General features: G+C 49.7%; 1 protein-coding gene and 1 long non-coding RNA gene across 8 annotated transcripts in view; one reads left to right on the top strand and one right to left on the bottom strand.

The window, feature by feature from the left end:
- Positions 1-27,032, bottom strand: part of POU2F3 (POU class 2 homeobox 3) — an 82,722-nt gene extending 55,690 nt beyond the window's left edge. The window contains exons 1-3 of one of the 7 annotated variants that reach the window (XM_054439146.2): positions 26,801-26,979; positions 20,971-21,082; positions 20,651-20,719 (exon numbers count right to left, since the gene is read on the bottom strand). In XM_054439146.2, the coding sequence (XP_054295121.1) occupies positions 20,651-20,719; positions 20,971-20,986 (85 nt within the window). In that variant the 5' untranslated portion in view covers positions 20,987-21,082; positions 26,801-26,979. Of the gene's footprint in view, positions 1-20,650; positions 20,720-20,970; positions 21,083-21,213; positions 21,318-23,949; positions 23,972-25,584; positions 25,607-26,800 lie in introns of those variants that run through there. The other 6 variants (XM_054439145.2, XM_054439144.2, XM_054439150.2 and 3 more) reach the window with 6 other exon arrangements.
- On the top strand, positions 232-17,395 carry LOC129007849 (uncharacterized). The gene is made up of 8 exons (XR_008492405.1): positions 232-297; positions 723-836; positions 4,802-4,832; positions 9,095-10,076; positions 11,113-11,265; positions 11,913-11,975; positions 12,433-12,503; positions 16,749-17,395. It is a non-coding gene; the product is annotated as an uncharacterized LOC129007849 (long non-coding RNA).
- Positions 27,033-27,354: the final 322 nt, after the last annotated feature.

Genomic DNA, 27,354 nt, shown 5'->3' with positions numbered 1-27,354 from the left:
GGGGTGACTTGGGGAAGAACTCAAGAGTTATGCTTTGGACATGCAAGGTTTGAGATGCCAATTAGATATTCCAGAAGAGGTGGGGAAATGAGTTTGACTCAGGAGAAGTGTTCAGTCAGGAGGTATCAATTGTGTAGCCCTCAGCTTATGGGTGGTAGACTAAAGCTGCAGGACCCAGTGAGGCCACAAAGGAACTGAGCCTAGATGAGGAAGAAAAAAGGGTCAAGGTTGGATGATGAGGAGGCACCAGCAAAAGAGACTGAGAAAGAGTGGGCAGTCAAATGGAAGAAAGACCAGGTAAGTGTGCTGCCCTGGAGTGTAAGAGGAGAGGGGCTTTCAAGAAAGGAGACAATATGCATTTGAATGAGACCTAGAAAGTGAGAAAAATAGCATTGTATAACAGTTTGACTTGGAGAGGGTCATCAGGTTTGTGGACAATTAAAAAATGTCTTCACTTTTGATTTCTGTGAATGCCATTATGATGTTGTTAGTGAGACCCATAACATGAAAAAGGTGTGTAAGCACAATTCAGAGATTAATTTGAAAATGACCAACACAATCAAACATTTCTGTTGCCCGGAAGTTTGGCCGTGGCCCCCTTCTCAAGAGGCATCTCACCCTGAGGATGCATCTGCTCCACTTGGAGCCTGATGATGGAGTTTCCCCTTCTCATCAAATTCATTCTTATCTGCTGCGGTATCTCTCATTTTCCTTGTTCCCAGGCACACTGAAGGGCAGGATTAGAGTGCAGGGGCCAGCCACGGCCTCCCAGGAGACTGGCCCCTAGCGCTCCAGGAGGGCAGAGAGTAGCACATGGCTCAGCCTTTGGCACTCAGGTAAGACAGCTCTTGGGAGACATGGCCTCCCTCATGTCTCCGAGCCCATGTGTCTAGGCTGAGACATAGGGACATAGTCTAATGGAGGTATTAGGTTCATATCTGGTGATGCTGTTGATTCTCCCTCCAGATCTGGCTGAAGAGGAACCACCGCAGCCCTCATTTTACTGCCATGCTTGTTCCTGCTTTCCTTCCGTGGTCACTGGACTTGTTCCATGGAGCAGCTGTCCCCACCCAGCCTACAGGAAGGCATGGAAGGTGGTACCTGGGAACTGCAGACTGTGATTTAGCTCATGGGGGCTCTGCTGTGGCCCCAATGCTCCAGATTAAGGCAACTGGCCAATCATTCCTCGAATGCTTAAATTTATTCATCTTTGAAACAGTACTGAAGGTACTCCTCTTTCCCAGAGAAAGGAAGAGATGCAATGATTATATTGTGTTAAATACTGGTCCACGATCACCAGAAACTTTTCTACTCCTGTAAGATGCTGTGTGGAGGAGCAGCAGGGTATACTCAGAAAGAGTCCTGGACTGGAAGTCAGAGGACTGGGGTTCGAGCCTGAGCTCCACCACCACGAAGCTATGTGAATTTGGTCAAAGCAGGGACTTCCTGATATCTCAGTGGTAAAACAAGGTCATGATTCTTGTTTCATTCCTTTCCCAGGAATACAGTGAGAATTGAGTGAGATAAGCTGACGGCTAGGCTTTTAAACTGCAGAGCTGGGTTCCAGACACCTTAGACCACTCCCCCAAAAGGTGGAGCCTGATCTTGTGTTGGGGACTTTGCATATGCTGTTCCCTCTGAAAGGCCCTTCTCTCCTCCTCTTCTACCTAGAAAATACTCACTCTTCAAGACCCAACTTAAATGTCATTCTCCAAGAAGCTTATCCAAAGCAAAACAAAGGATTTCCTCCTCTGTGTTTCTGCATCATTCATTCATTCATTGACAGGGTCTCACTCTCTTTTCCAGGCTGGAGCGCAGTGGTGCGATCTCAGCTCACTGCAATCTCTGCCTCCTGGGCCCAAGCAATCCTCCTACCTCAGCCTCCAGAGTAGCTAGGACTACAGGCATGTGCCACCATGCTCAGCTAATGTGGTTTTTTTGTTTTTTTTTTTTTTTTTTTGTGGATATGAGGTCTTATTAGGTTACCTAGGCTGGTGTTGAACTCTGGGCCTCAAGCTTCAGCCTCCCAAAGTTCTGGGATTATAGGCATGAGGCACTGCACCCAGCTCTTATCCCTTATAGCACATACCATGTTTTTTAGAGTCAGTGGCTTATGTGTCTGTTTCCCTCATGAGATTGTGAGGTCCCAGAGCCCAGGGTTATTACATCTTGCTCATCTTTGTGCCCCAAGTGTCTAAAACAGTAGGTACTGAAGGATCATATGTTTAACAGATCCAAATCACTGAGAAACTGTGAAATAAACTAACCTCCTATTCAGACCTAAGAAACCACAGGTATCCCCATCCAGAGAAACCTGAACATGTTCTATTTCCAAGCCCTGGCTCTGTCTTTGGAAGATGGCTGCCACTGCAGAAAAACCAGAACAGGACAGAACACATATGGCCAGCAGCATTATTTTCAGAGTCCAACACCAAATTCTAACCTCGGAGGGGAAAACACGTTCCTGAGGCCACACATAGCCCCAGAAAACCTGAACTAGGACAACAGTTCAGATTTCTTAACTACCAAACTCACACAGTTTTTCCGATAACTCCAATGCATTGAGTGACGCAGAAAAAAATTGAGTATGGTTTTAGACCTTAATCAACAGCTTAGGCTAATAAAGATAGAGGCGGATCAAATCTGGAAGTGATTCAAAGCAGACAGCAGAAAGCAATACATAAAAGTAGACCACAGAATCAGGATTAGAAAATATTTGGTAGGCTCTAACAGGAGACCCAAACCAACAAGATAAAATGTAACAGGAATAAATACAAAGTCCCATATTTAGGCTAAAAAAATCAACTACATAAAATCAAAGATAGGGGAGGTGGAACTATATGCTTAGAAATGGTTAAGATGGTAGGCTGGGCACGGTGGCTCACACCTGTAATCCCAGCACTTTGGGAGGCCAGGGCGGGCGGATCACGAGGTCAGGAGTTCGAGACCAGCCTGACCAACATGGTGAAACCACGTCTCTACTAAAAATACAAAAATTAGCCAGGCGTGGTGGCACATGCCTGTAATCTCAGCTACTCAGGGTGCTGAGGCAGGAGAATTGCTTGAACCTAGGAGGCAGAGGTTGCAGTGAACCAAGATTATGCCACTGCACTGTAGCCTGGGCAACAGAGCGAGACTCCATCTCAATAAATAAATAAATAAATAAATAAGAAAAGATATGGTTAAGATTAAATTTTATGTTATGCATTTTTTACCATGATAGAAAAATGTAAAAAAGTCAACCAAAAGTTTTATTAGGGAATTCTATTTTGACAAATAATGTAAACTGGAAATCTGCTTTTCTACTTCATATTGGATAATCAGCTAAAGTAGTCCAATTGTGCAAAGATATGCTCCACTTTTAAGACCACCTGCTACAAGGTGGAACCTGATGAAGACTGCTTTCAGCAATACCAACAACCAACCTCAAACTGGAACCAAGAATAGAAATAATCATAGCTGATACATAAGGCGATTAAAAATGCGTGTGCATATTTTAAGATACTTTACCATCAAAATTGCCGTGAGAATTAAATGAGGGATTCGTTTTGTTTTGTGTGATAATGATATTGTGCTTAAGAAGGAAAATGTCTTCATGTTTTAGAGATGCATATTCCCTTATTTAGGACTGAAATGTTATAATGTCTGTAATTTAAAAGAAAATATTCCAGTAACGAGAATGGCAAGAATTTGATGGTTGCTGAGAAGGGGTGATGAGTGCATGGGGGCTCATTGTATTAGTCTCTCCTTTTGTGTTTGTTTGAAAATGTCCAGAATAAAAAGATATTGAAAATAAATGTATAAATGAAATACTTCAGAGAAATAGATGAAGCAAATATGGCGGAATGTTCATTATTAAATCCAGATGATGGATATGTGGCTGTTCATTGAAGTTTCTTTTCCTTTTTCTGTAGGTCTGAAATTTTTCAAAATAAAAGTTGAAAAGGTTCATTGAGGGAACATTTGAAAGTACCTGGCCCTATGCCTGGTGCAGTCAGTGCTGAAATAAACGTCAGTGGACTTTTCCTTCCTCCCCATATACTGGCCTGGAAGTGAAGCAGGCTTAGCCTGCAGCTCCAAAGAGCAGAACAATGGTAGAAGCTGTGGGGAAGCGGGCCTCCTCTCAGCATAAGGAAGAACTCTGTAAAAAGTGTACCTGTCCCACAGTGAAACCTGCAGCGAAACAGAGCTCCCCATCCTAAGGAATATTCAAGTGGAGGCTGCTTATTTCAGGGCTGTTACAGAAGTGATGTTTGAATTGATGAGTCAATTTGATAGCGTCAAAGGGGATCTCAAGCGACCTCCCAAATTCCCTCTATCTGCTAAAGTCTTAGGATTCAATGCATTTGATTGAAACGTACCAGGACTTTTTCTTCCCCTCCCAGAATCTTGTCACTGTCTACAGCATCTGCAAAGAGAGGCACAGGGAGGACCAAAGAACTCTCTTCACCATTTCCCTGGGTCCTGTTGGTTCTGCATACAAATAAAAGATTAAGTACACAGAAGGTAGGGGTGGGGCAGAAAGGGCTCACAAAGGAAGTGCCAGAATTCCCTATCTGGAGGTCTTGGGAGCAAATGGATGAGATCTCTGCCAAGCAGGAAGGGCCAACAGCTGGGATCTCTCCAGGCCTCTTTTGGTTCTCATGGACCCCTGGGAATCTCTGGGCCAGGAGGCCTCAATGGCAAGAAAGTGGGAGAGGGCATATGCCCAGGAACCCTGGCTCATAAGGCTGGGTGGGAATGCAGGAGATCATCCAGGCCTTTGGGAAGATGTGGTTTTATTATTCAACTCATTTTACAGGTGAGGAAACTGAGCCTGAGCGTGAACAAGAGTAAGTGATTGCACAAAGTGAAAGAGCTTTTAAAGCATGCAGGTATGTGGGGAATGATCCTCAGGGGGAGGCAAAAAAAACAAAACAAAACAAACAAACAAACAAACAAACCATGTCTCCAACCCCAAAGCACTGTGTTCTTCGCACTCTGACAAGACCCCATTCTTGGAATCTTTTCTTTTTTTTGAGACAATGTCTCACTCTGTCATCCAGGCTGGAGTGCAGTGGTGCAATCATGGCTCACTGCAGCCTTGACCTCCTAGACTCAAGCAATCCTCCCACCTCAGCCTTTCCAGCAGCTAGGACCACAGGTGTGCTACCACAACTGACTAACTTTAAAAAAAAATTGTAAAGACGGGGTCTCACTATGTTGTCCAAGCTAATCTGGAACTCCTGAGCTCAAGCAATCCTCCTGCCTCGGCATCCCAAAGCGCTGGGATTACAGGCATGAGTCACCGTGCGAGGTTCTGGCATCTCAAACTCAGAGAATGTCTAAGGACTCATCGAAGACCCAAATTAAACCCCCAACGCCAGCATATCCCTGCTCCCACACAGTGCCCAGGACTGTGCATCTCCACCAAACAGCTCCCAGTGAGAAGCCAAGCTGCAGTTGGAGGGATTTGGGTTAAACATGAGAACAGCTAGGTCCACAGAATTTGAATTAAGTGATCAAGAGGGTAAAAGGCACACTAAAATTCTGGGGAGCCCCAAGATTCCAACAGAATCTCCTTAGGCCAAGACGGCCATAATACCCAGTGAAGTGCTGCAGAGGAAAGTCCAAGGATCCTAATGGAGGAGGTGCCCAGTGTCAAAAGCAGCCTCCGCCTCCACCTCTCCTCTCCTTGGCATCCGTGGACACCGTGGACACTGATCAACAGTGACCTGAGCTCCCTGGCCAAGCCCCTAACACCAGGAGCTGGGCATGGGGCCCCTAGGAGGGTCCTGCTTTCCCACCTCCAAGATGAGCCAACAGCCCAGGCTAGAAGGCTGATTTGCATAGCTTTGGCAGCCCTGGGATGTGAGTTTGCCTGGGGAGCAATTCTCTGGGTGAGGGAGGTGGAAGCTGGAAAACTGTTCAAGCAGGATTTTTCACTTCTGCCTGGTAAACAATGCAGAGAACATTCGGCAATGGGGCCGAGCCTCTCCCATCTCTGGTTCTCTTCTCACCAGCTCTGCTTTCCAGTATAACCCAGTAAGACTTCTAGTGACACTACAGGACCACTTGGCACCTTGCTGGCACTTCCTGGGAGAGCAACCATTAAGCTACTGGGACCTTGGAAGCGCTCCTGAGCAGCCAGCCACCAGAACAAATGGAGAAGCTTCCAGCATGGTCATTTAAACCAGCCCAAAACAAGTTTTTTTCCAGGATGCCCCCAGACATTACGCCTACCTTTTTTGGTACTTGAGATTCATCCAAGGAACTGGGAAGTGTGGCCTAATGGTCAGAGTTCTGTCCAGAAAACGCACAGTAAACTGGGTTCTAGGGTCACTTTGGAGGCTGTTTCATGCTCAACTTTGGCAAGTGGCTTAATCTCCGTAGCCTTCAATTTCCTCTAAACATTATATTAAAACAAAAAGTTGTTGTCTCCATTCCTGCTACCTCCTTCTTAGGAGTGAAGAAATATCCAGGGGGAGCCTGAAAGCAATCCTTGAAGCCATCTGAAGAATAGGACCCAGGAGGTCCCATGAGGGACTGTGAGAAGAGCACTGGTTTAGGAGTTGGGAGGTCTGAGTCTTATTTCTCCACTAGCTGAGAATCCTGGGTCAAGCCAGGGTGTGGATAGCAAATGCAAAGATGCCACATGTGTGCAAGCCATGCCCAGGGCAGACATCACTAATGGATCCTGGCTTTCCCTTTTTCTTCCCTAAACTCAGGGCTCACCGACCACTAGAGATGACCAGAATTAGTGCTCCTGAAGACATTCACTTACTACTCCAAGACTGGATGATCTGTCAGGTTCTCTCTACCCCTGACAGTCTGCGGATTGGGGAGTTTTCATGGTTTAAAGCTCATACCTCTCTACCCAGAGGAGAGTCAACATGACCAACCTCAGGGCTTCCTTGTGACATGGCCTATAGGGTATCCTGATGACTTTCCTTCACATGCACAGTCATGAAATCAAACCCTGAAGCCTGCTCTCCAGGCTGGTCTCACAGATACCAGGAGGCTAGGGCCATGCCACAGGCGACAGAGGAGCTCTGCTGCACCCACCTTTGCTACAGAGGAGCCCAGCATCCCCTCAGCTTCCTATTGCAATTTTTCATGTCATTTTTTGAGAAAGGGAAGGTTCCTCAGCAAGGTCTCCTTTTTCATTAGGAAATACAACCCACATTTCTTCTCGGTCTGAGATGGGGCCCTCTGGGCTTCCCATGCAACAGGAGATCCCTGCCTCAACCCCATCGCCTGTTGGCCACACACTGATGCTGCAGTCATAGAGCCAGGGGCAAAAGTGGCAGCATGGTCAGGGCTAAGCAGAAGGAGCATCCTGAGCAGACAGCACCAGGCTTCAGAAAAAAGTGTCCAGGCACTCAGGCCACTGCTGCAAGGAATGGGGCCAGAAGATCCCAGTTCCCAATCAAAACCTTGACTCATAATCCCCTGGCCTTGGAAAAATAGTAAAAGTCCAACTTCAAAGGAAGTTAAATAAGAGCTCTGTTCTAGTTGCACCCGAAAACACATCTCAGAGAAACGCCCCACCCAGACGCTATTTTTCTATCAGAGCTTTTTTGTGCTAGAAAGGAACCAAAGACTCCTTGTTCTGGACCCACCATTTACAGGTAAGGAAACTGAGTCCCAGAAAGGACAAGCCATGTGCTAAAGGTCATGCGACCAGCAAATGGCAACACAGGGACAAAATCTCTGAGCTCCAATGCCCAGACTTGACTTTGTTCACGATAGCCCATGGAGTTCTTTAAACATTGATTCCAGACCAGCACCGCTCCAGCCTTACCCCAGCCTTACCCCAGCCTTGCCAGAGGAAGGGGCTCAGAGAGTTTTAAGGTTAGTAAGAGTCCAAGGGGCTCTTTCCTAGTCCTCTCCCCTAGGCTGAGGAAAGTGGGGGTGAGAAGGGGTAGAGAGCGAAAGAGCAGGGGGAACTACCAGAGGTGCAGGATTCAGCTGGGCGCTGGCTCTCACATGGGCACAAAGATGTGCTCAGTGCAGCTCAGGGGGGTGCGTGTGGAGTGAGAAAGCTTACACCTAGAGATGCAATCTCACATTTGTAAAACAACTCACACTTTTGAAAACTGCTACAGATAGACTCTCATTTCATTCATTCCTCACAATGCATCTTACGCATAAGGAAACTGAGGCTGGACGAGGTTATGTAACTTGCCCAAGGTCATTTGCTCCAGAGCTGGAGAGAAAGAACTCAGAGCTCCAAGTCCTGGCTCCAAGGTCCATGTGCTGGCCACCAAAATGCCTGGTTCAAATGCAGTTGTTCCTTCATTTTGCAGCACACTTCCATGTCCATTTTTTATTTGATCCTCACCCTGCCTGTGAGGTCTGCAGGGCCAGAATTACAGAAATCCTGTGTTACCACTGAGTAAAGTGAGGCTCAGAGGGGTCAGGGCTTGTCAGAGAGTGGAGATGCCGTGTCCTTTCCATGACGCGGTGTGATGCTATCAGGGTCACACTCTCCACTCCTCTCTGGAGTGGTGTCCCCAGGGCTGGAGTGCAGGGGAAAGATGCACTCAGAGGCCCTGAGAACAGAGCAAAAACCCTTGTGGAAGAGCCGGTGAGAGGCTAGAGCCATGGGATCACAGGCCAGGGTCACAGAGAGCCCCTGAAAGTGAATCGAAGGGTATGGTGACCCCGAGATGTGGCAGGAGCAGGTCACCTGGTGCTGGGCCACTTCTCAGGGAAGGGTGGTAGGCAGAGGAGAAGCTCTGTCCAAGGAAAGGACAAAATAGCAGAAAGGAACAAAACAAAAGCAAAGGACAGAGGACCTGTTTCTGGGGCAGGGAAAGGGTCCTAAGGAAACATGGGTCTTGAACTCCCGCTGTGACCTTGGGAAAATCATCCCCCTTCTCTGACCCCAGTCTCCTCCCCTATAAAATAGGAAAATAGGGCAAGATCAGAGAATTTTCAAACATTTTGGCAGCAGAACACTGTTTTCAAATAATAAGGATTAATTAGTAGCTGACATTTATTGAGCATTTACTACGCACCAAGCTTTGTAGTAAACATTTTATACACATGACAGTATTTAATCCTCACAACTACCCTATGAGTGGGTGTTCTTATTATCCCCATTTTACAGATGAGGACACTTGAGGCTCAGAATGGTTAATTACCTCGCCTAAGGTTACTGATTAATAAATCACTGAGTAGAGACTCAAACCTACATCTGTCTACCAGCAAAGGCTGTCCATACTACACCATGTTATCTCCAAATGAAACCTCATATGAAGTTGCTGCAGAAACTCAATGGGAAAAAAGGACTTTTAGGTCTTCTGGAACTACAACATCTAGTCTCAGTGAATCTGCCCCATCTCTTAGCACTGGGTCCTGGGAGGAGGAGGTTCTTCCACCAGCTCCCTCCCCTTCTTCCTGCCATGTTCCTACTTCCTAAGAAGCAAAGACAAACTTGAGTTAGGATCAACACGAGGAGCCCACAGTGGGTTAATGTGACAGATGCATCTCCCTGGGTGGCAGAGTGGGCTTCTTGCGGGGTGACAGTCACTGAAGCATGCTTCCAACTCAAGAGTCCTGGACGTGTGTGGACGCGACAGTGTGCTGACCACGAGTAAATTTATAGGCAAGCCTTCCTGGGAAACAGGCCATATTTCTAACTGAAGCTCCCTGGAGTGGCTGGTGGTCACAGCGCCCACCACGTGGACACTTTGTCCTGCTGATACTAATAATAGCAAATAGCATTATCATCTGGCAGGCGCTCTTCTAAGTGCTTTACAAATGTTGACTCGTGTAATCCTCACAGCAGCACTATGAGGTAGGGACTATCATTACCCCTGTTTCATAAAGGAAGAAACTGAGCAGATAGCCTTTAAGTAACTACCCCAAAGTCAGAGCAGAGGAGCCCTTCCCAACACATTAGAGACACTTAGGGGTTCAGCAATTCACACTGCTCAAAGAGCCTTACAAATACTAACTGATGTGTGAAAAGGATTAGAGTGTGTTCACAGACCCCAGCACCTCAGAGCTGGAAGTTGTTTTAGAGACCCTCAGATTCAGACCCTTCATCTTATGCACAAACTCCAGCCAAAAGAGGGACGGTAACTCAGGTGAGGTCGCAGGTTTGTGATAAAGATGAGTCCAGAATCCATCTGTCCTCATACCTCCTCTGCCAAACAAGAAAGTGCAGGGATTATTCCCCAGTCTCGCTGAAGGACAACCTGAGATGATCAGTCCGAGGTCACCAGAGGGAGGAAGGCATGAACCCAGCCCCAGAACTCACTCAGTGGTCCTTCCCATGAACTCAGATGTCCTCAGGACACCAAGGGGCTAAATGGAGCCCAGGTGCAGGAAGGGACGGAGACCCAGCCGGCTCTCCTGTGAGGCAGAAGTTATAACACCCAGCCCAGTGCCAACTCCTCCAACCACCCCCAGCTCTCCAGGGGCCCGTGGAGATGGGGTGGGAAGGGAGCCAGTCAAGTACACACTTCCCTTTGATAACTTGGAGCCCTGGAGCCGACATTTGCCAGCAGGCTTAACCCCTTTTGTCCACACTTCCCTCCTCAAGAAAACCTTAATCATCCTCATTTGAATTTCAAATGACCTCTCCCCCTCCCCACCCCAACAGGCTTTGAGGCAGGGATATGGAAATGCACCCTGCAGTATGGAAATCATCGCCCTATGCAAATTGGGCGCCGAGACCCCATCGTCATAGCAACCACCCAGTTTCCTCTCCTTTCCGCACGTCTCTGGGCTTCCTGGCTTCGATTTTTCGTTCCTTTTTCCAGCCCAAGCAGCTGAAGGGAAGGCAAGCCCCCTACTGGGGCAGGTGGAGTGTCCCCAACTGAAGTGCCCAGTGGGGTCCAGATATGCCAGGCTACCTGCCCACACCTCTCGTACAAACCTGGACTGGGCACACCCAGGCAAGGCCAACCGCTGGTTTTTCTGGCTGGGCTAAGCCAAGGGTGGGCTAGGCTGTGGTGGGGAAGACCGGGAGTCTGGGGGAGACCATGAGGCCCCCAGAAGTGGCAGGCAGGAAAGGAGACACATGGGGGGCTTTGGTGGTGCCAGTGGTAGGAGATGAAAGGCAGTGCGTGGAAGCTGTATGTAAAATGCCATGCAAATGAACACCTATTATTTTTTGAGTCAACAACAGCACTGATGCTTTTGGGAGATGCCTGCAGCTGTTTCCCATGCTCCTGGCTTGGCACAAAGGCCTGCCCTCCCTGAGTCTCCCAGAGATCTGCTGTTACCCCAGGAGCGCCCACCAGCACGCTCACCAGTCCAGGGAGAGCCCAGGTGGGCACTTGGAACTCTTGGTGTCTGAAGCCCATAGGAATGAAACCCAGCCACTTATGAGGGCTCTGGTCACACATCCTGCCCTGTCCTGCCAGACCCCCAGGCTCCAAGGTGGGAGAACCCCAGAAGCCCCTGCTGGGGTGACCTCATGCCACTTTCCTTTTAAGTACTCTCAGCTTGACTGTGGCCTTCTTCCTCCAAACCAAAGCCTATGAGGAGTGGGGATGAGAGCGGAAGGGCTCCTCCTTTCCCCCTTTCCACTTCTTCACCTCCTAGACAGTCCTAGGAGTGGGCCATCCTGTGCAAGCCCTTCCGGGGAGAAGTGGTCTCCACAGACCCATAACAAATGCTGCCCCAAACTCCAACTTGTCATCTCCTCTGCCCCTCCTGTATTTTCACAAACTTCCTCAAGGACCCAATTCTGCCTTGAAAGAGCAACCTCGACCAGAAAAGAGACTGCCTCTAGGTGCACCGCCCGCTCTGGGGTCTGAAGTGTATGTCTGCTTGTCTATGCGGGTGCTTGGGGGCTGGGCTGGGACAGACTAGGTGCATGTCAGTTGCCTGGGTTCTGGCTGCTCCTCGAGGCCCTAAGACTCGTCCTAATTTGGTTGCTCATTTCTTTCTAAATTCTTTTCCCACGTTTTCAGCACTTTTCCACACTCAGGTGTTCATTGCCCTAATGGTTTCTGGGGGAGGAAGGTGAACCCAAGGTACAAAAAGGATTTACTCCCAGCTTGGGGCTGGCGGAGTCTGCAATTTTGGGTGCCTTAGTGAAGGGCTGAGGCTCAGAAAGCTGCAGTGGCCTGAGTCTCTGGATGCTGCTCCGTCTTCCAGTCTGCAGGGTAGGTGTGTGTCATGCCACCCCGGTCAGCTAAGGACAGACTGGGACCTCCCTCTCCTGCTGGGTCTCCCATCATCATCCCCCAACATCTCCAGGGAGGGAGCGAGAGGAATGGTAAGGAGGTCAGAAGAAGATATACCCAGGGTCAGCTGGAGCCAATTCTCACGGAGACCACAGGAAAAAGACTTTCTAATACACAACGCAAACTCCACTAAGGTAGTGCACCACAAGGCATGAGCCACCGCGCCCGGACAGCTACCATTGTCTTATGTCCTCTGTCCCTGGTTCTCCACGTTGACTCCCAGTCTTCCTACCACCATCTTTAGGTAGAAAGTCCCCGCAACGACCAAAGCTGGTCTGTGCACTGTGGAGGTCCAGGACCAGATATGGACAAAGAGTGAGTATAAGAACTTAGAAAGGTTGGCTGGGTGCAGTGGCTCACACCTGTAATCCTAGCACTTCGGGAGGCCGAGGTGGACTGATCACCTGAGGTCAGGATTCGAGACCAGCCTGGCCAACATGGCGAACCTCCGTCTCCACTAAAAATACAAAAATTAGCCAGGCATGGTGGCACATGCCTATAGTCCCAGCTACGTGGGAGGCTGAGGCAGGAGAATCGCTTGAACCCGGGAAGTGGAGGTTGCAGTGAGTCAAGATTGTGTCACTGCACTCCAGCCTAGGTGACAGAGTGAGACTCCATCTCAAAAAAAAAAAAAATTAGAAATGTTAATAGCACATCCAAGCACTCCATCAGTAGGCCCTCCAGCTGAATTGGGTGTGAGCCATTTGGGTGCTGTTGAGTATGCATGGTAAGTGCAAGCTGCATGCTGTCAGGCACAGTAGGTCTGGGTGCATGTCTGTGACAGGCTGGAAATATAAACACTGGTCCTCCTCCCAGACTGTTTGAGAAGCAGTGCTCTAAAGAATGACCACTCATAAACTAAGGGAACTCTGGGTGGTAACAGATGGCTTATGGATGCCTCCCACACCAGGCTCCCCCTCCTTTTTCCCCTCTTACGTTGAACAGAAAAGGAGTCCATGTTCTACTGGGGGCTGCCACCATGTTCTAAACGTGGCAACTGGGGTCGAGGGGTGACCATTTCCTTAAGGAGATCTCCAAGTGGAAGAGGGAATGGTGTCGGGCAGGGCTAGCCAACTCCTCATGGCTCATCTGAACCATACAATCCTGCCCGCTCTGCTTACCCTAGTCCTGGGTGTTGGCGTGGGAATCTATGGATGAGAAAGTATCTGTAGTTGTAAGTCATGGTACAGATGTGAGCGGCTGCTGTGGCTGTTTTATTTCATAAGGTTCTGTGAGTGCTGGAGGCAGAGAAGCAACTCCTGGCACCACAGGGTGTTCTGCGATCTCTGGCACATGGAGCCACAGTCTGAAGGCTGAGTGGTGGAGTACCTACTAATTTCCCTGTCACAGAAAGCAGAAACAAGGTGGGGTGGGAGCCACTCTGAGAAGGGCAGAACAAGGCCGGGTGCGAAGGCTCATGCCTGTAATCCCAGAACTTTGGGAGGCCAATGCAGGCAGATCACTTGAGGTCAGGAGTTTGAGACCAGCCTGGCCAACATGGTGAAACCCCGTCTCTACTAAAAATATGAAAATTAGCCAGGCGTGGTGGTGGTGTGCCTGTAATTCCAGCTACTGAGAAGGCTGAGGCAGGATAATCGCTTAAACCTGGGAGGCGGAGGTTGCAGTGAGCCGAGATCGTGCCATTGCACTATAGCCTGGGCAATGAAGCAAGACTCCATCTCAAAAAAAAAAAAAGAAAAGCAGAACAAGAGGTAATGGGCTTATGCAGCAGCATGAGGGTCTTAGGTGAGAGATAAGAAAGGACTTCCAGGCACTGAGGATGGCATCCTGTAGGAATAGGCAGCCAAGGCCAGGCGCAGTGGCTCACACCTGTAACCCCAGTACTCTGGGAGGCTGAGGAGGGTGGATCATGAGGTCAAGAGTTCAAGACCAGCCTGGCCAACATTATGAAACCCTGTCTCTACTAAAAATACAAAAAATTAGCTGGGTGTGGTGGCACACACCTATAATCCCAGCTATTTGGGAGGCTGAGGCAGAAGAATTGCTTGAACCCGGGAGGCAGAGGTTGCAGTGAGCTGAGATCATGCCAGTGTACTCCAGCCTGGGCGACAGAGCAAGACTCTGTCCAAAAAAAAAAAAAAAAAGGCAGCCAAGAGAAAATGTGGGGTTGGTTTTTCTTAAGGATATAAAATAGACAAAAAATAAGTCTCTAAGAAAGTAGCTTCTCTCATTTTCCAGGGATGGGTTTGAAACGTCTCCAAAAGAAGAGAGAGGCATGGACAAGATGTCCTCTCAGGAATTCATAGCAGGAATATCAGGATCCCTCAATGTCTGGGGGGGCTGCGGTTTCATTCCTCTCCTCCAGAGAGGTGAGGGATGGAGCCAGTACAGACTGAGGTACAGATCCTAGAGGCCACCTAGCCCACCGCTTCATTTTATTCCTGCACTACCCTTCTTCTATTACGATGAGGAAATTCAAGTCCTGGGCACAAGTGCATGCAGGACTTAATGATGGACTGTGAAAATTGTATACCATCATACAAATACAGTTCAGACTTGCTCTGTCATTTAATCACAAAAGGGGAGGGAGAGTGTGTGTGCATGCGTGTGTGCGTGCACGCACATGCTCACACGTGTGCTTCATCTAGAGATGGTTGTCAGGTGGGCATGGTGGCTTACACATGTAATCTCAGAACTTTGGGAGGCCACGGTGGAAGGATTGCTTCAGGCCGGGAGTTCAAGACCAGCTTGGGCAACATAGCAAGATCCTGGCTCTACAAAGAGATAATTTAAAAAAATTAGCCAGGCATAGTGGTGCACACCTGTAGTCCCAGTTACTCCAGAGACTGAGACAGGAGGATCACTTGAGCATAGGAGTTCAAGCTTGTGGGGAGCTATGATCACCCTACCACACTCTAGTGTAGGTGACAGAGTGAGACCCTGTCTTTTTTTTTTTTTTTTTTTTTGAGACGGAGTTTTGCTCTGTCGCCCAGGCTGGAGTGCAGTGGCGCAGTCTCGGCTCACTGCAACCTCTGCCTCCCAGCTTCAAGCAATTCTCTTGCCTCAGCCCCCTGAGTAGCTGGGATTACAGGTGCCCACAAGCACGCCTGGCTAATTTTTTTTGTATTTTTAGTAGAGATGGGGTTTCACCATCTTGGCCAGGCTGATCTTTAAGTCCTGACCTCGTGATCCACCTGCCTCGGCCTCCCAAAGTGCTGGGATTACAGGCGTGAGCCACTGCACCTGGCCGAGACCCTGTCTTGAAAGAACAAAATAAATAAATATATTTGTCAAGTACTTCCTAGATTTCTCCTGTCCTCTCTGCCATTTTAAGAATAGTTTTATTAATATTTGGACTGAAAAATCACACTCATCCCTAAAAGTCTTCTGCCTATTCCTACCTGGAACCTCACCTCTCAGTTGCCATTTTCAGCTTGTTTTCTTGGGGAGGCAGCAGGGTCTCATTCTTTCTTTAGGACCTTATGAGAATCACTAACCTCCTGTGCCTCAGTTGTGCTTCCCTCTAAAATCATGTCTGTGCCTTCTGAAAGCCATGCTGAAAATCCCCAGGGTTAAGTAGGGAGACTTTCTGCTAAGGGTCCCCAAACAGCTGACTCGCCTCCTTCTGCAGGGTGGGGCTGATGTTAGTCATTCCTCCTCACAGACAGGACAGTGGAGGCCAGGGAGGAAGGGCAACAGGAGGGGCTGACAAAGCCCAATCCCCTCCCTCATCTCTAGCTTCCCCCTTTTACCCCGGGCTTCCCTCTTGGAGTCCTTCCTTCACAGATCTCTAAGCAGAGCAAAGGTGCCAAGGCACTTGCTCTACAGTCATCTGGGCTTGAAGCCCCACCCCCTGCCCCGGCCCTACCCCTGCCAAATGACAACTGAGCCTAAGGGATATGGAGGTGGGGAGTGGGGGACGAAACTGTGGCTTCTTGGACTAGATTAGTGGGGGACTTGGCTCCCCTCCAGCCCCTCTGTGTCATGCTCCATAATTTTGCTACCATTGTCTTTTTTTTTTTTTTTTTTTGAGACCAACTCTCACTCTGTCGCCCAGGTTGGAGTGCAGCAGTGCCATCTTGGCTGACTGCAACCTCCGCCTCCTAGGTTCAAGAGATTCTCCCGCCTCAGCCCCCTGAGCAGCTGGGATTAAGGTGCCCAACACCAAGTCTGGCTAATTTGTGTATTTTTAGTAGAGATGGGGTTTCACCATGTTGTCCAGGTTGGTCTTGAACTCCTGACCTCAAGTGATTCGCCTGCCTTGGCCTCCCAAAGTGCTGGGATTACAGGCATGAGCCACCGCGCCCAGACAGCTACCATTGTCTTATGTCCCCTGTCCCTGGTTCTCTACGTTGACTCCCAGTCTTCCTACCACCATCTTTAGGTAGAAAGTCACTAGAAAGACTCAGGCTTAGTTCTGTCATTCTCTAAGTATGAGAGCTTGGGAAAAGTAGCTAAGGTTCTTTCTCATCACCAGCCTCCATTTCTCCATCTGTGAAGTGGGCTAATAATGCCTACTCTCATAGAGGTGTTGTAAAGGCCAAATGGATGAAGTATTTGAGAACACCTTTACAGACATATGTTGTCACTGTTATCCAGGCAGCCATGAATTCCTGCACTAGAAGGACAACTCCTTGAGGACAGGGATGCTCTTCATCTGAGCCCAGGATCTGCCACCAAGTCATCCTCCAAAGATGTTGGTTATACAACTACAAGCTAAGTCAAAGAGGATTGGAGCCCAAACAGAGAAGACAGCTGTGGATGTCAGAGGAGAAAAGACTGAAAGGGAAGCTGGAAAGAAAGGAATGGGGAGAAAACCAGGAAAAAGGATGGAGAGAGAGAGCTCAGAGCTGGGGAAACCTGCACAAAAATGCAAGATCTGGAAACAGATGGAAAGAATTGTGAAAAGCAGAACTGGGCACACATCCTTTAAAATTCAGCCCTTAGAGATTATCTAGTCCAAACCCTGCCTCTATGGGAAGGAAAGTAAGGGTCCATGTGGGGAAACACTTGCCAAGACAATATGCAGGGAGTTAATGGCAGACCCAGGATAAGAGTCTGATAGGGTCAGACAAGGCCAAGTTTGATTTCTGGCTATAAGCTGTGTGATATTGGGCAAGTTAGTTTCTCACTCTGAGCTATGGTTTCCTCATCAATGAAGATGGGGTTAATCGTGTCTCTATCTCATAGCCTTATTGTAAGAATTAAATGAGATGCTGTAAATAAAGTTGCCTACATGTGCCTGCTGTGGGAGGAGGCTCTGTGAATGTTACAATCTCTCCCTCTTTCCCCCTGACCCTCTGTTCTTTCCTCCCTTGTGATTGAGGCAATGATGTGACCAGCATGGTCAAAAGTCACAGGGTTAGCCACATCTGCACTTGGGGGTTGTCAGTTACAGACCTGGGGGCTTTTGAAATATGGGTAAGGCTATATTCTCATCAACCACCTAATTGAGAACAGAAAAAAATTGTTGTCAGCCTCAAGATTGGAGAAAAGTCCCGGTGCGGTGGCTCATGCCTGTAGTCCCAGCTACCTGGGAGGCAGAGGCAGGAGAATCCCTTGAGCCAGGAGTTCAAGGCTGCAGTGGCCATGACTGCACCACTGCACTGCAGCCTGGGCGACAGGGGGAGAACTTGTCTCAAAAAAAAGAAGTGGAGGAAAAGTAACAACAGATAAGGAAGCAATAGGTAGGAAGGACAGAAAAGCTGATAGTTCAGAAATCTAGAAAGAGGAAAGAGTACCGAACTGGGGCTCTGAGCTTTGGCTGGTCCCTTGTGCTGCTGCAAAGACATTCTGAGCTAGTGGGCAGCTTATTCTTCATCTATGCCTCAGCTTCCTCACAGGCCAAAGAAAGGAAAACATGTGCCCCGGGCCAGGTCTCCACCAGCCAGGAGGTCTGTCTCCGGCCCTGAGAATGCTCCCCTGGGCATTCCTGACCGGTGCAGATGGGGAAATTTACCTCCCTTTCCCAGTTCCTACCCGCAGTACCCCTTGGGGATTTCATGCAGCACAGGGGGTGCTTTCAGGGAGCTGGGGCTTTCTAAGTCACCTTTGTTTATGGTTCCTTTAAAACCCAGAGACAAACCACCCCTTAATTCATGCACTGCTGAGAAGGTGAATCTGCCTTTTAAAATCCAAAGGAAGCCATTAAACCAAGTTGGTAACCATTGTGACTCATAATAAGCTTTCTTCTGTAAAAAGAAAATGAGTCAGAACGACTTTCCAGGAAGTTTGGTTACTTTAATTAGCCACCTCTTTCTTCTTGCCCTTAAACACAGGCAGTAATTTGAAGATCACCTAAGTATTGATGCTACCAGCCAGGGAGCCCTGAAGTGAAAGATCTCCTGGTGGTGGTAAAGTTCCAGACATCACGGGCTCCTTGGAGCTGAAAAGGGACCTGTGCAGAATCCTTTCCTAAATCGGAAAGGGAGCAAAACCAGCCTTCCGGGCTGACACACTGGCCTGAGTAAAGCGGGGAATGAGCCAGAAGTATTCAGCAGCGATGCCCATCTGTATATTCCAGAATCTTAATGACGATCGCAGCTGCCATGTGCCAAGCACTGTGCTAAGGGCTTGAGATATCGTCTCAAGTAACTCTCAACCCACTCTCTAAGTTGGGCATTAATTTTCCCCCTTTACAAAAGGGACAAGGATAAATTTTCAGGTCATGCAGCCAGTAAGCAGTGGAGCTGCAAATTTTATCCCAGGTCTGTTTGATTCTAGATCCATACTCTTCAAAGATCATCTGTTCCTACCTCCTAGGGAGGCAAAGTGGCCTGGTTTAAGGTCATGTATTGAATTGGTGGTATCCCTGGATAAGAGACAGATTCTGAAGGTCTTAGCCAATGTCTGGATTCTTTCTCTCTTAACCTACTTTATATATAGCTCCCAGACAGGAAGCCAGAATTTGCTCATATTGACTGTAACACACTAACCTTCCTAACCCCCACCAGGATCTGAACTCCCTCCCTTTCCTGGCTCCTCTTTCAGGGTTCTATGTGGCTCATTCTCACTCCTAACACTGTTACCCTGACTTGGTCTCAGTAACAGAACACCAGTGCAAGCTGGTTAGGCATGGTCTTCTTCTCATGTGGACACTCTCTTAGCTGTGTCCCCACACACCTGGGCAATGGGCCCCGGGTAAACAGAGTTGGCTCCAGCCAGCCTGCTTCCAGAAAAGGGCAAACCAGCTTCTCTGGATCATGGCTCCTGGGCTGATTTTTCTCTAGGGAAGGGTGTCAGTGTGGGGACTACATCTATCACTCTCTAGCTGAACTGAGTTTAAAGTCTTGCTCAGGTTTTTGAGATAAAAGGGAATCTTCTTCTCAACTGGGAAGAAGAGGTGCCCCTCTCCACAGACCCTTAGTAAAAGATACTCTGCTAAATAATCTATTGAAACATGAGTGTGACCGGCCCACATTCTCCTTAGTCTAGCTGCCTCTGTACATATGCAAAGCAAAATAGAAAGATTGTAGTTTGATGTGTATTGCTACCTGTGCAAGGAAACACTGTTTCAGTATTAAACTGGGGAGCAGAAAAGTTTATGGCAAATGCATACTGTGGGTGACCTCCCCGCCAAGACCCCCAATTATCTCGCCCCTGACAAGAATCTCATAGCTTCAAGAACGGAACTAGACTGCTCTACAAGATTTGAAAAAGATTTTAGCTCTGGGGGACATTGATTCTCTTCCACTTCTAATTTCTGTGTCTCTAATGATCCAGATGAAAGACTAATTGAGGTCTGGTTGGAATGCTATTAAAGTTATTTGGTGGTGTTACAATTTATACTCATCTTTAAGTTCTTTTTAATTATATGGAGCTTTCAAAGCAAGGCTTGAACTATGGAGGTAAAAATAGAGAGCTATGAAACTTTCTTTTGTAATTCTTCTTTGTTCCTCTCATCTTTTTTTGAGACGGTCCAGCCTCAAACTCCTAGGCTCAAGGAGCCTAGGTCCAGCCTCAAACTCCCTGGCCTGCTGACTAGCTGGGACTACTGACATCCTTTCTCTTCTTTACAAAGCAAAGTCATCTCCAGGCACCAAGCCTTCCTCTCTGAGCCTATTTGCCACCCACATGCACGTTATTTGGAAGAGAAACATTTGTACACAGGCCTCTTTGGTTAGTGCCTTGAGTAGGACTATCAAGGTATCCGGGGCTAAAAGACCCCGGTCCCCATCTAAGAAAGACAGGTTCTGCCTCTGCCAGTCACAGCAGCTGGGAACACAGCTGCTCCTGAACTTTTTTGGTTTTGTTCTGTTTTTAAGTATCTGGTCTCTTCCTAGCCTAATTCCAGAGATTTTGTTCCACCGTGGACCAATATCTACTGTTCAAAGTCTCCAGAATCATATCCCATGTCCTCAGGGAATTCCCTTAGTTCCTAAGACCTAGCTTTGGGGTCTGGTTGGCTGAAAGACCAAGCAAGAAGAGACATCAGTTGTTCAACAATTCCCAACAACTCTCTTCCCCCCACCCCCTCCACCCCTAGAAGAGAAGACCCTTACCTGGCTCCACCTGGCTGAGAGTGCTGTGAGCATCCGTGGAATCGGCTACATCCCCACTCATCTTGATATCTGCAGGGAAAACACAACTGATTTTAATAACAGGTCACAATTTTTCTTGCTGTGACACATGTGGCTTTAACTAAATAGCAAAGATGAAAGTGTAATTACAACAACCATCAGACTTTCAAATTCCTGATTCCCGAACATACAACCATTAGAATATTCATAAGCTTGAGGGCACGGATCCCCTCCTCCCATGCTCGCCTCCTCTCCTTGCCTTTCTCTTCCCCTTTCCCCGGTGCCACTGCAGGGTCTCTCACCTTTTGCATCATTCATGGCCACTTGCTTCTATCACCAGGACTCAGTTGGTAAAAATTTAACAAGGGGGTGGAGGGGACACTTCCCATTTCCAACACTCGTTTCCTTTGGGATCTGAGGAATTTATTTTATTTTTAAATAGCGAAAGAATTATCCCTCCCCGCCTGCCTCCCCAGCTCTGTTTCCCTTAATAACCCCATCCTGGAAGGTAAAAGTGCCCTTAAACCAAGGCTCACCCTTCTCACCTTTCTTCCCAGGTCCTGCCTGGGTTCTCTGTCTGGTCTCAGAGGTCAGCCCACTGTCTGGGGATCAAGCCCTAGCTCCTGTGTTGTCCTCCTTGGAGATCCTGTCCTTTGGGGATCCTTACCTTCTCTCCTACTCCTTCAACTGGCTCAGTGAGAAAGGGATGGCAGCAGGTCAGTGCCCCACAGAAAGAGGATACCTACACCAGGCCCCTGGCTCAGCCCCCAAGTCCTGCTGGTCCGGCCTGTCTGCCCTGCTTCATTTCAATAAATTAAACATTTACCCTTAACAGACAGCTGCCACCACCTATGTGGGAGGCCCCTAAGTCTCCTCTTGGGGTCAGCAGGGGGAAGAAAAGAGGCAACTTTGAACCAACTCACTCTCTCTCTGCTCCTCTCCTTATTAAACCACCCAAAGACTGAAGCCTTAAAGACAGAAGAATATTTTATTCAAATCATGTTGACCCCCACACCCCCCCTTCTCTGGGGCAGCACTTTAACTCTTTTGAACCAGATAAAGTCTTGGTGAGGCAATTTGCATACTTGGCTCCTCAGCCAATCCCAGTCAAGCAGGCAGTCTTAATTTGCATCAGGTAATCAGGCAGTTGGCAGTCTGGACGCCCAGGTCTGGAGATGATCAGGATGAGGAAAAAGGGTAGACCTGTGCCCCAGGGAAAGAGGGGAGAAAACCTACTTTTTCTTTTTTGTGTGTGTGAGGACTAACGTGTGCGGCTCCGGCCGAGGTGTACACCTCTGGAGTGTAGCAGCTTCGATGCCAAACAAGACATAGATGGGGGATCCAGAGATTTAGAGCCTAGAATACCCCAGAAGTAGGGGAGAAAGTAAGGAGTCACTGTGGGTTAAGGAATTTTCAAGACCAGCCAAATTGAGGGAAGACTCCAAGGTAAACACTTAGAGCTCCATGGAACCCTCCCCAGACAATCTACACTGCACTTTATGGCTGGTCACAGAGCTCTAAGGAAGACCTGCGACCTTACCCCACCCCCCCCACCTCCTAGTGCACAGCGTTTAGGGAGGCATTTCTTGAGCCTAACCTGGATCCGTCCTGCTGCAGTCTCAAACTCTTTGTATAGTTTGCCATGCATGAATATGCAGAATAACTACTATGGACCACCCAGACACATTTGCAAAGGGCCTCTGCTGCCACTGGCCTTCTGTTCCAATGGAGAAACGGGCTCCCCTGTCCCATCCATTAAGTACTATCCCCTCTGGAGCTGGGCATTGCCTAACGCAGATCTGCTCAGCTCATACTTCACCGTGGGGATTCTTCAACAGTGCTGAGAAGAGGCCCTGAGTCAGAGACTGCTGGAAAGGTGCAGAGGAAGTTCTTCCCCACTGGTGGTTTCAATTTGCTTCATCAGCACCACGATTCAGAGCATGGGATTTGGCATCAGACAAACACGGATTAATCTCAGTGTCATCACTAACTAGCTGGGGGACCCTAGCCACATATTCGAATGTGAATTTTCTCACCTAAAAATGAGAATAATGATACACACTTCCCAGGGTTTTTGTGAGGATTAAATGAAATACTGAATGAAAACTGCCAGGAAAGGAGTTCCAGGCACAAAGTAAGCACCTAATAAACGAACTAATTAAACAGACACGTAGGCTTAGGTGCTAGTCCCATTCCCTTCCTGCCTTCTTCTCATGCCCCTCCATTAACCCCTTGCCCATTACAAGGAATAGCTTTGGTTTTCTGTCTCAGCACCATTGTAATTTGTCCTTTATCTGGGAAACCATTAGGATTCTCCAAATTCTGACTTCATAGAAGAAGTGTTCATGAGGGCAGGAAAAAGTTAAGAGGCAGTGACGCTGGGATGATGACCAGAGTCTCTGAATCAACTGATTTCAAACTCCTGACATTTAAGAAAGTAATTCTTTAGCTAAACTGTAATCGCATGCCTAGAACCCAAATTCTCCTCCAACACCCATTCTCCACATCACCTTCATCAAATACACACAGAAGCTCTCATTCATCCTTTAAGTTAGCCTAACATTTAGTCTTAATCATGTCTAAAAATAACTTTTAACGGCATCAACCCCCTCCCCTCCTCATCTGCCATGATGTCTACTCATTTGATGTATCCATTATGGGAGCAACAAGGTGGAACTTCAGGATTGGAGGGGCAGGGTGAGATGACCTATCAAGCCTCTTCTTGAGTCTCATAGGATGCTAAGACACTGAGAACCTGTTCCTGTTGGGTAGGAGGCTGAGGCTGATGGGTGGGACGAGCTTTTGGGTCTCAGCCTAAAAATGGGCCAACACCGAAACTCCTTGAGACGCTGTAACCCTTCACCTGTCGGACAGCACTTGCCAGGGGTGAGTGAGAGAGGTGTGGGGTGGGGCCAGGCTCCTCTGTGTTATCTCAGCCAGAGACTGAGTAGGCTCCTTGCCATCACTCCCTTCCCTGGGGAGGCTTAGCTGCTCTGTGTAAGAGCCCAGACACCAGCTGCAGACCCTCGGCTGCCCCACTCAGCACCATCACACCCTGAAGTTAGTGTTGGCTTGACCAGGAGCAGCCCCTCCTTAGACATCTGTGAACCCCAGGGAGGAAAGCTCGAGAGGCAGCACTCCCCGCAGGCTGCAGGCTGAGGGTCCTGGACCTCCTGGGACCAGGCTACTCTGGGAAAGCAGAAGCCACAGGCCTCTCTCCTAGTGTCCATCTTCATGTTCTTGGAAGGACGGGAGCTCCCTCTGGCTCCTCTCTCACATACCTGCTGATGGCAGCGCTTCCACTGGGAGACTTCAAAGGACCCACTGGCCCCACTTCTGAGCCAGCCAAGGCTCTAACTCTCCGCCAGAGGAGACTTCTCTCATTTCTTCTCAGTCCCATCATCAGGCCTTCCAACCCAAATGCTATTCCTGAGCTCCAACTGGCACCTGTCTGTGAGACTCAGCCCCTCTTTCCCAACCTTGGTGGGGAAAAGCTCACAGTGAGGAGAAGGGCAGAGAAAGAGACACCTGGGGCAAACCAGGCGTGCCCCCGCCAGCTGGCTTCCCACTGTTTTCCTTTGTCTCTTATCTGCCTCCCTAGCTGGCCGCCTAGGGTCTACTTCTCTGCCTGTTTTTAGTCAGGGAGCAGGGAGCCCCTCCTTGCTGCAGAGCCCCTGTGTCTGGTGACCTTCTGCCTGCTCAGGTCTTTGTGCTTCCAGGTGAGAGATGCTCTATAAAGTATAAGGTGCAAAGGCTCCAGGCAGACTTGAATCATGGCTTGTACCCACGTTATCAGAGCAAGACAATGGGGCTAACTCCAGCTGGCCTCAATGCGAGTGGAGTCCTTGGAGTGGGGGACCCGGGAGCAAGCCTATGCTCTAGTTTGTGTGCTCCTGTTCCTCCTCCTTCCACCATCCAAACTCCTCCAGTAAGTCAATTAAGGAGGAGACCCCAAGGACCCAGCCCTGGGAATTCACAGGAGAAGTACTATTTATCAAGATCAGTAGGATACAGGATTACCTTGGCGGGGGAAAATGGGACTCAAAAGAGACCACATTTCCCAAAGAGGATCCTGGACTAAGGGACCCTAGAGAGGGACCCATAATGAGATATTCCATACAGGGAAGAGCGATCCTCCTTCACAGATCCCACAGCAGGGTATGCACTGGAAGACCCTACAAAGAAGATCTTGAACAGTAAAGGCCACCAGGAGGACCCAGCAAAGAGAGCCCTCTAATAGAGACCCAGTCAGAGAGAGGGGACAGAAAGTCCTAAACTCAGAGACCTCTGGAGGTGCCACTGAAGGGGAACCCTCAGACACTACAGAGGGGCCAAGACCCAGAAACTGCACAGGGAGGCCAGGTAGCCCTGAGTGGGGAATGGGCTGGGGAGGGAGCAGGCAAATGGAGAGAGATGAATTGGGGAATCTACCCCCAGGTACATGGAGACCCTGCCCTGAGGAGTCACCCCACCTGGGGTTTAGCTCAGTCTCCCCCCATGTGTCGGGAATCCCTGCTCAAAGGGACAGGGTGGAGAAGGCATCTGGGCTTCTGAGAAGCATCAGCCAGGAGCTCACTTCTGGGGAAGGCATAGAGGCCAAGCCCTATGCCTCAACCTCATCCTCTGGTGCTCTCTGCTCTCTGCTATATCCTCTGAGGCCCCAGGCTGCCTCCCTGCTGGGTCCCAACTGTCCCACCCCCTCCCACTTCCACAGAATGGGAGCCTCCAGTAGACAAGGAGGTGGAAAACTCCCAGGAAGTCTGTGATCTTGGTGCTAAAAAACTTCCCATCCACTGCTAAGCCCACCTTTCTGAAAAGCCTTGCTCCCATTCAAACCCTGGCCTTCTCTGCGGGCAGTGAAGGGGAGAGCACCTACCCGGGGATCTGCCCCAGGTATGCCCATTCTAGAAACAGACCTTCCTCAGACTCTGGATGACACCCAGTTGGATGGTTTCTTCCGCCTCACCTAGCCCTTCTGGCACGTCCTGGGGAGCCACTCAGCGCCAGCATCTCACTGCCAGCCTGCCTCTCACTCAGCCCTGCCAGGAAACAGCATCTGGGGAACTGGGCACTCCAGGTCCCCTCCCTCCAGGCACTCACTGACGCTTGTTTTCAGGCTGGGTAGGCCTCAGGCCTGCTCTGCTTCTTGGGGTGGGTCTGGAACATTGCCTCCTCCCTACTAGCCCAGAAAGGAGACCAGGTAACAACATTCCCATCAACAGCCCTGAAATCCTAAAGAAAGATCACTGGGTCCTGCCCACTTTGAGAGTAAGTTGCTAAGTTAGAAATGGCCAGGTCAGGTACTGCTTTCTTCACCTGTTCTTTGCTCAGGCCCTGTGACCTCCAGAAGGCCCACCCTAACACGAAGCCCCAAGCCAAGCCCAACCTGGCTGCCTGGCAGCTCCTGCCTTAGCCCAGCTGTGGAAGGAGGAACAGCAAGGTGAATGGAGGGGCTGGGTTCCCTCCATGCCCACCTCTCATTCATTCATGCAGGGAAGCCTGACTCCCGGCAAAGCATTTGCATCTCCTAGGTTTCCACCCCTTAGGGAAGGAAGGCATGGGACATGGAACCCAGAGGATGTGTCTGTCACCATCCCCTCTCAAACACATGGGGGCATGGCCCCTGCCCCAGGGGCACCTCTGTAATTGCCCCACCTCACCCACTTCTCTTAAGCCCCCCAACCACCTAAATGTCCGCTTTGCCTCCATTTCACACATATGCCTGGACACCAGCACACGGCGTGTGGACCTACACACTTCCCTCACTTATGCACTCCCAGGTCCACAGCCCTGAGTGAGTGAACCACCCATTCCTGCAACCTCCTGAGACTATGACAGTTCAGCACACCCACGTCCCATACAACTGCCACTCCCCAGACCGGGGGCTTCGAAGCCCTCCTGCCCTCCACCAGCCCTCACCCTCATTCTTTTCCAGGGTTTCTTATCCCAGATCCCCTCCCTTTAGTCCCCAAATACTGACCGGCGCCCACCCCAGGACAACCCGCTATCCACACCGCCCTCTCCTGGCCGCTGGGAAACAAGCCCCCCTCCCCAACCAGAACGTTGTCCCTCTCCTTCACCCCTACCCACACGCAGTGACACCTGTCAGAGCTCAATCCCTCCGCCCCTCACCTGTGTGCATGGACGCCAGATTCACCATCCTGCCCCAGGCGGGGCCAAAGCCGGCGCCCCCCCAGGCCCCTCGCCTCTGCCCCAGCCGGGCCCCCTGCGAAGCCAGGGTCTCCTTCCTCCAGCCCCCGGCCGCCGCCTCCGCGGGAGCCGCTGCCGGAGCCGTCGCCGCCACTGTCGCGCGCTCCGCTGCTCCGGCCCGGGCAACACTCGGCGCCGCCAGGATTGCCACACTCCCCAGGTGAGCACGCGGCGCGGGGCGGGGGCCGCCGGCCACGCCCCCTGGCAGAGCCCCGCGCCTGGCCCCGGGCCCATGCAAAGCAGCGATTTGCATACATGGAGCTGGGGGCCTGGGGAGGGGGCCGGGGGGTGCTGCCGGGGCGGGTCTCGATCCCGCGGAACACCTGCCTGCTCCAACCCGGCCTGGCAGCACCTCCCTACCGCTCCCGGAGTGGCGCCAACTCCTGGTCCTGCTCGCCCTTTTTAGGAAGCCCTGGCGGGTTCTCCAGCCTGAGCCCGAGCTGCCTTCTGGACAGATTCCGAAGTGTAAGCGCTGC

This window comes from Pongo pygmaeus, chromosome 9, assembly GCF_028885625.2.
Source record: "Pongo pygmaeus isolate AG05252 chromosome 9, NHGRI_mPonPyg2-v2.0_pri, whole genome shotgun sequence".
Lineage (NCBI taxonomy): Eukaryota > Metazoa > Chordata > Mammalia > Primates > Hominidae > Pongo > Pongo pygmaeus.
Note: the sequence above shows the minus strand (reverse complement) of the source record. Positions and strands in the feature narration are given on the sequence as shown.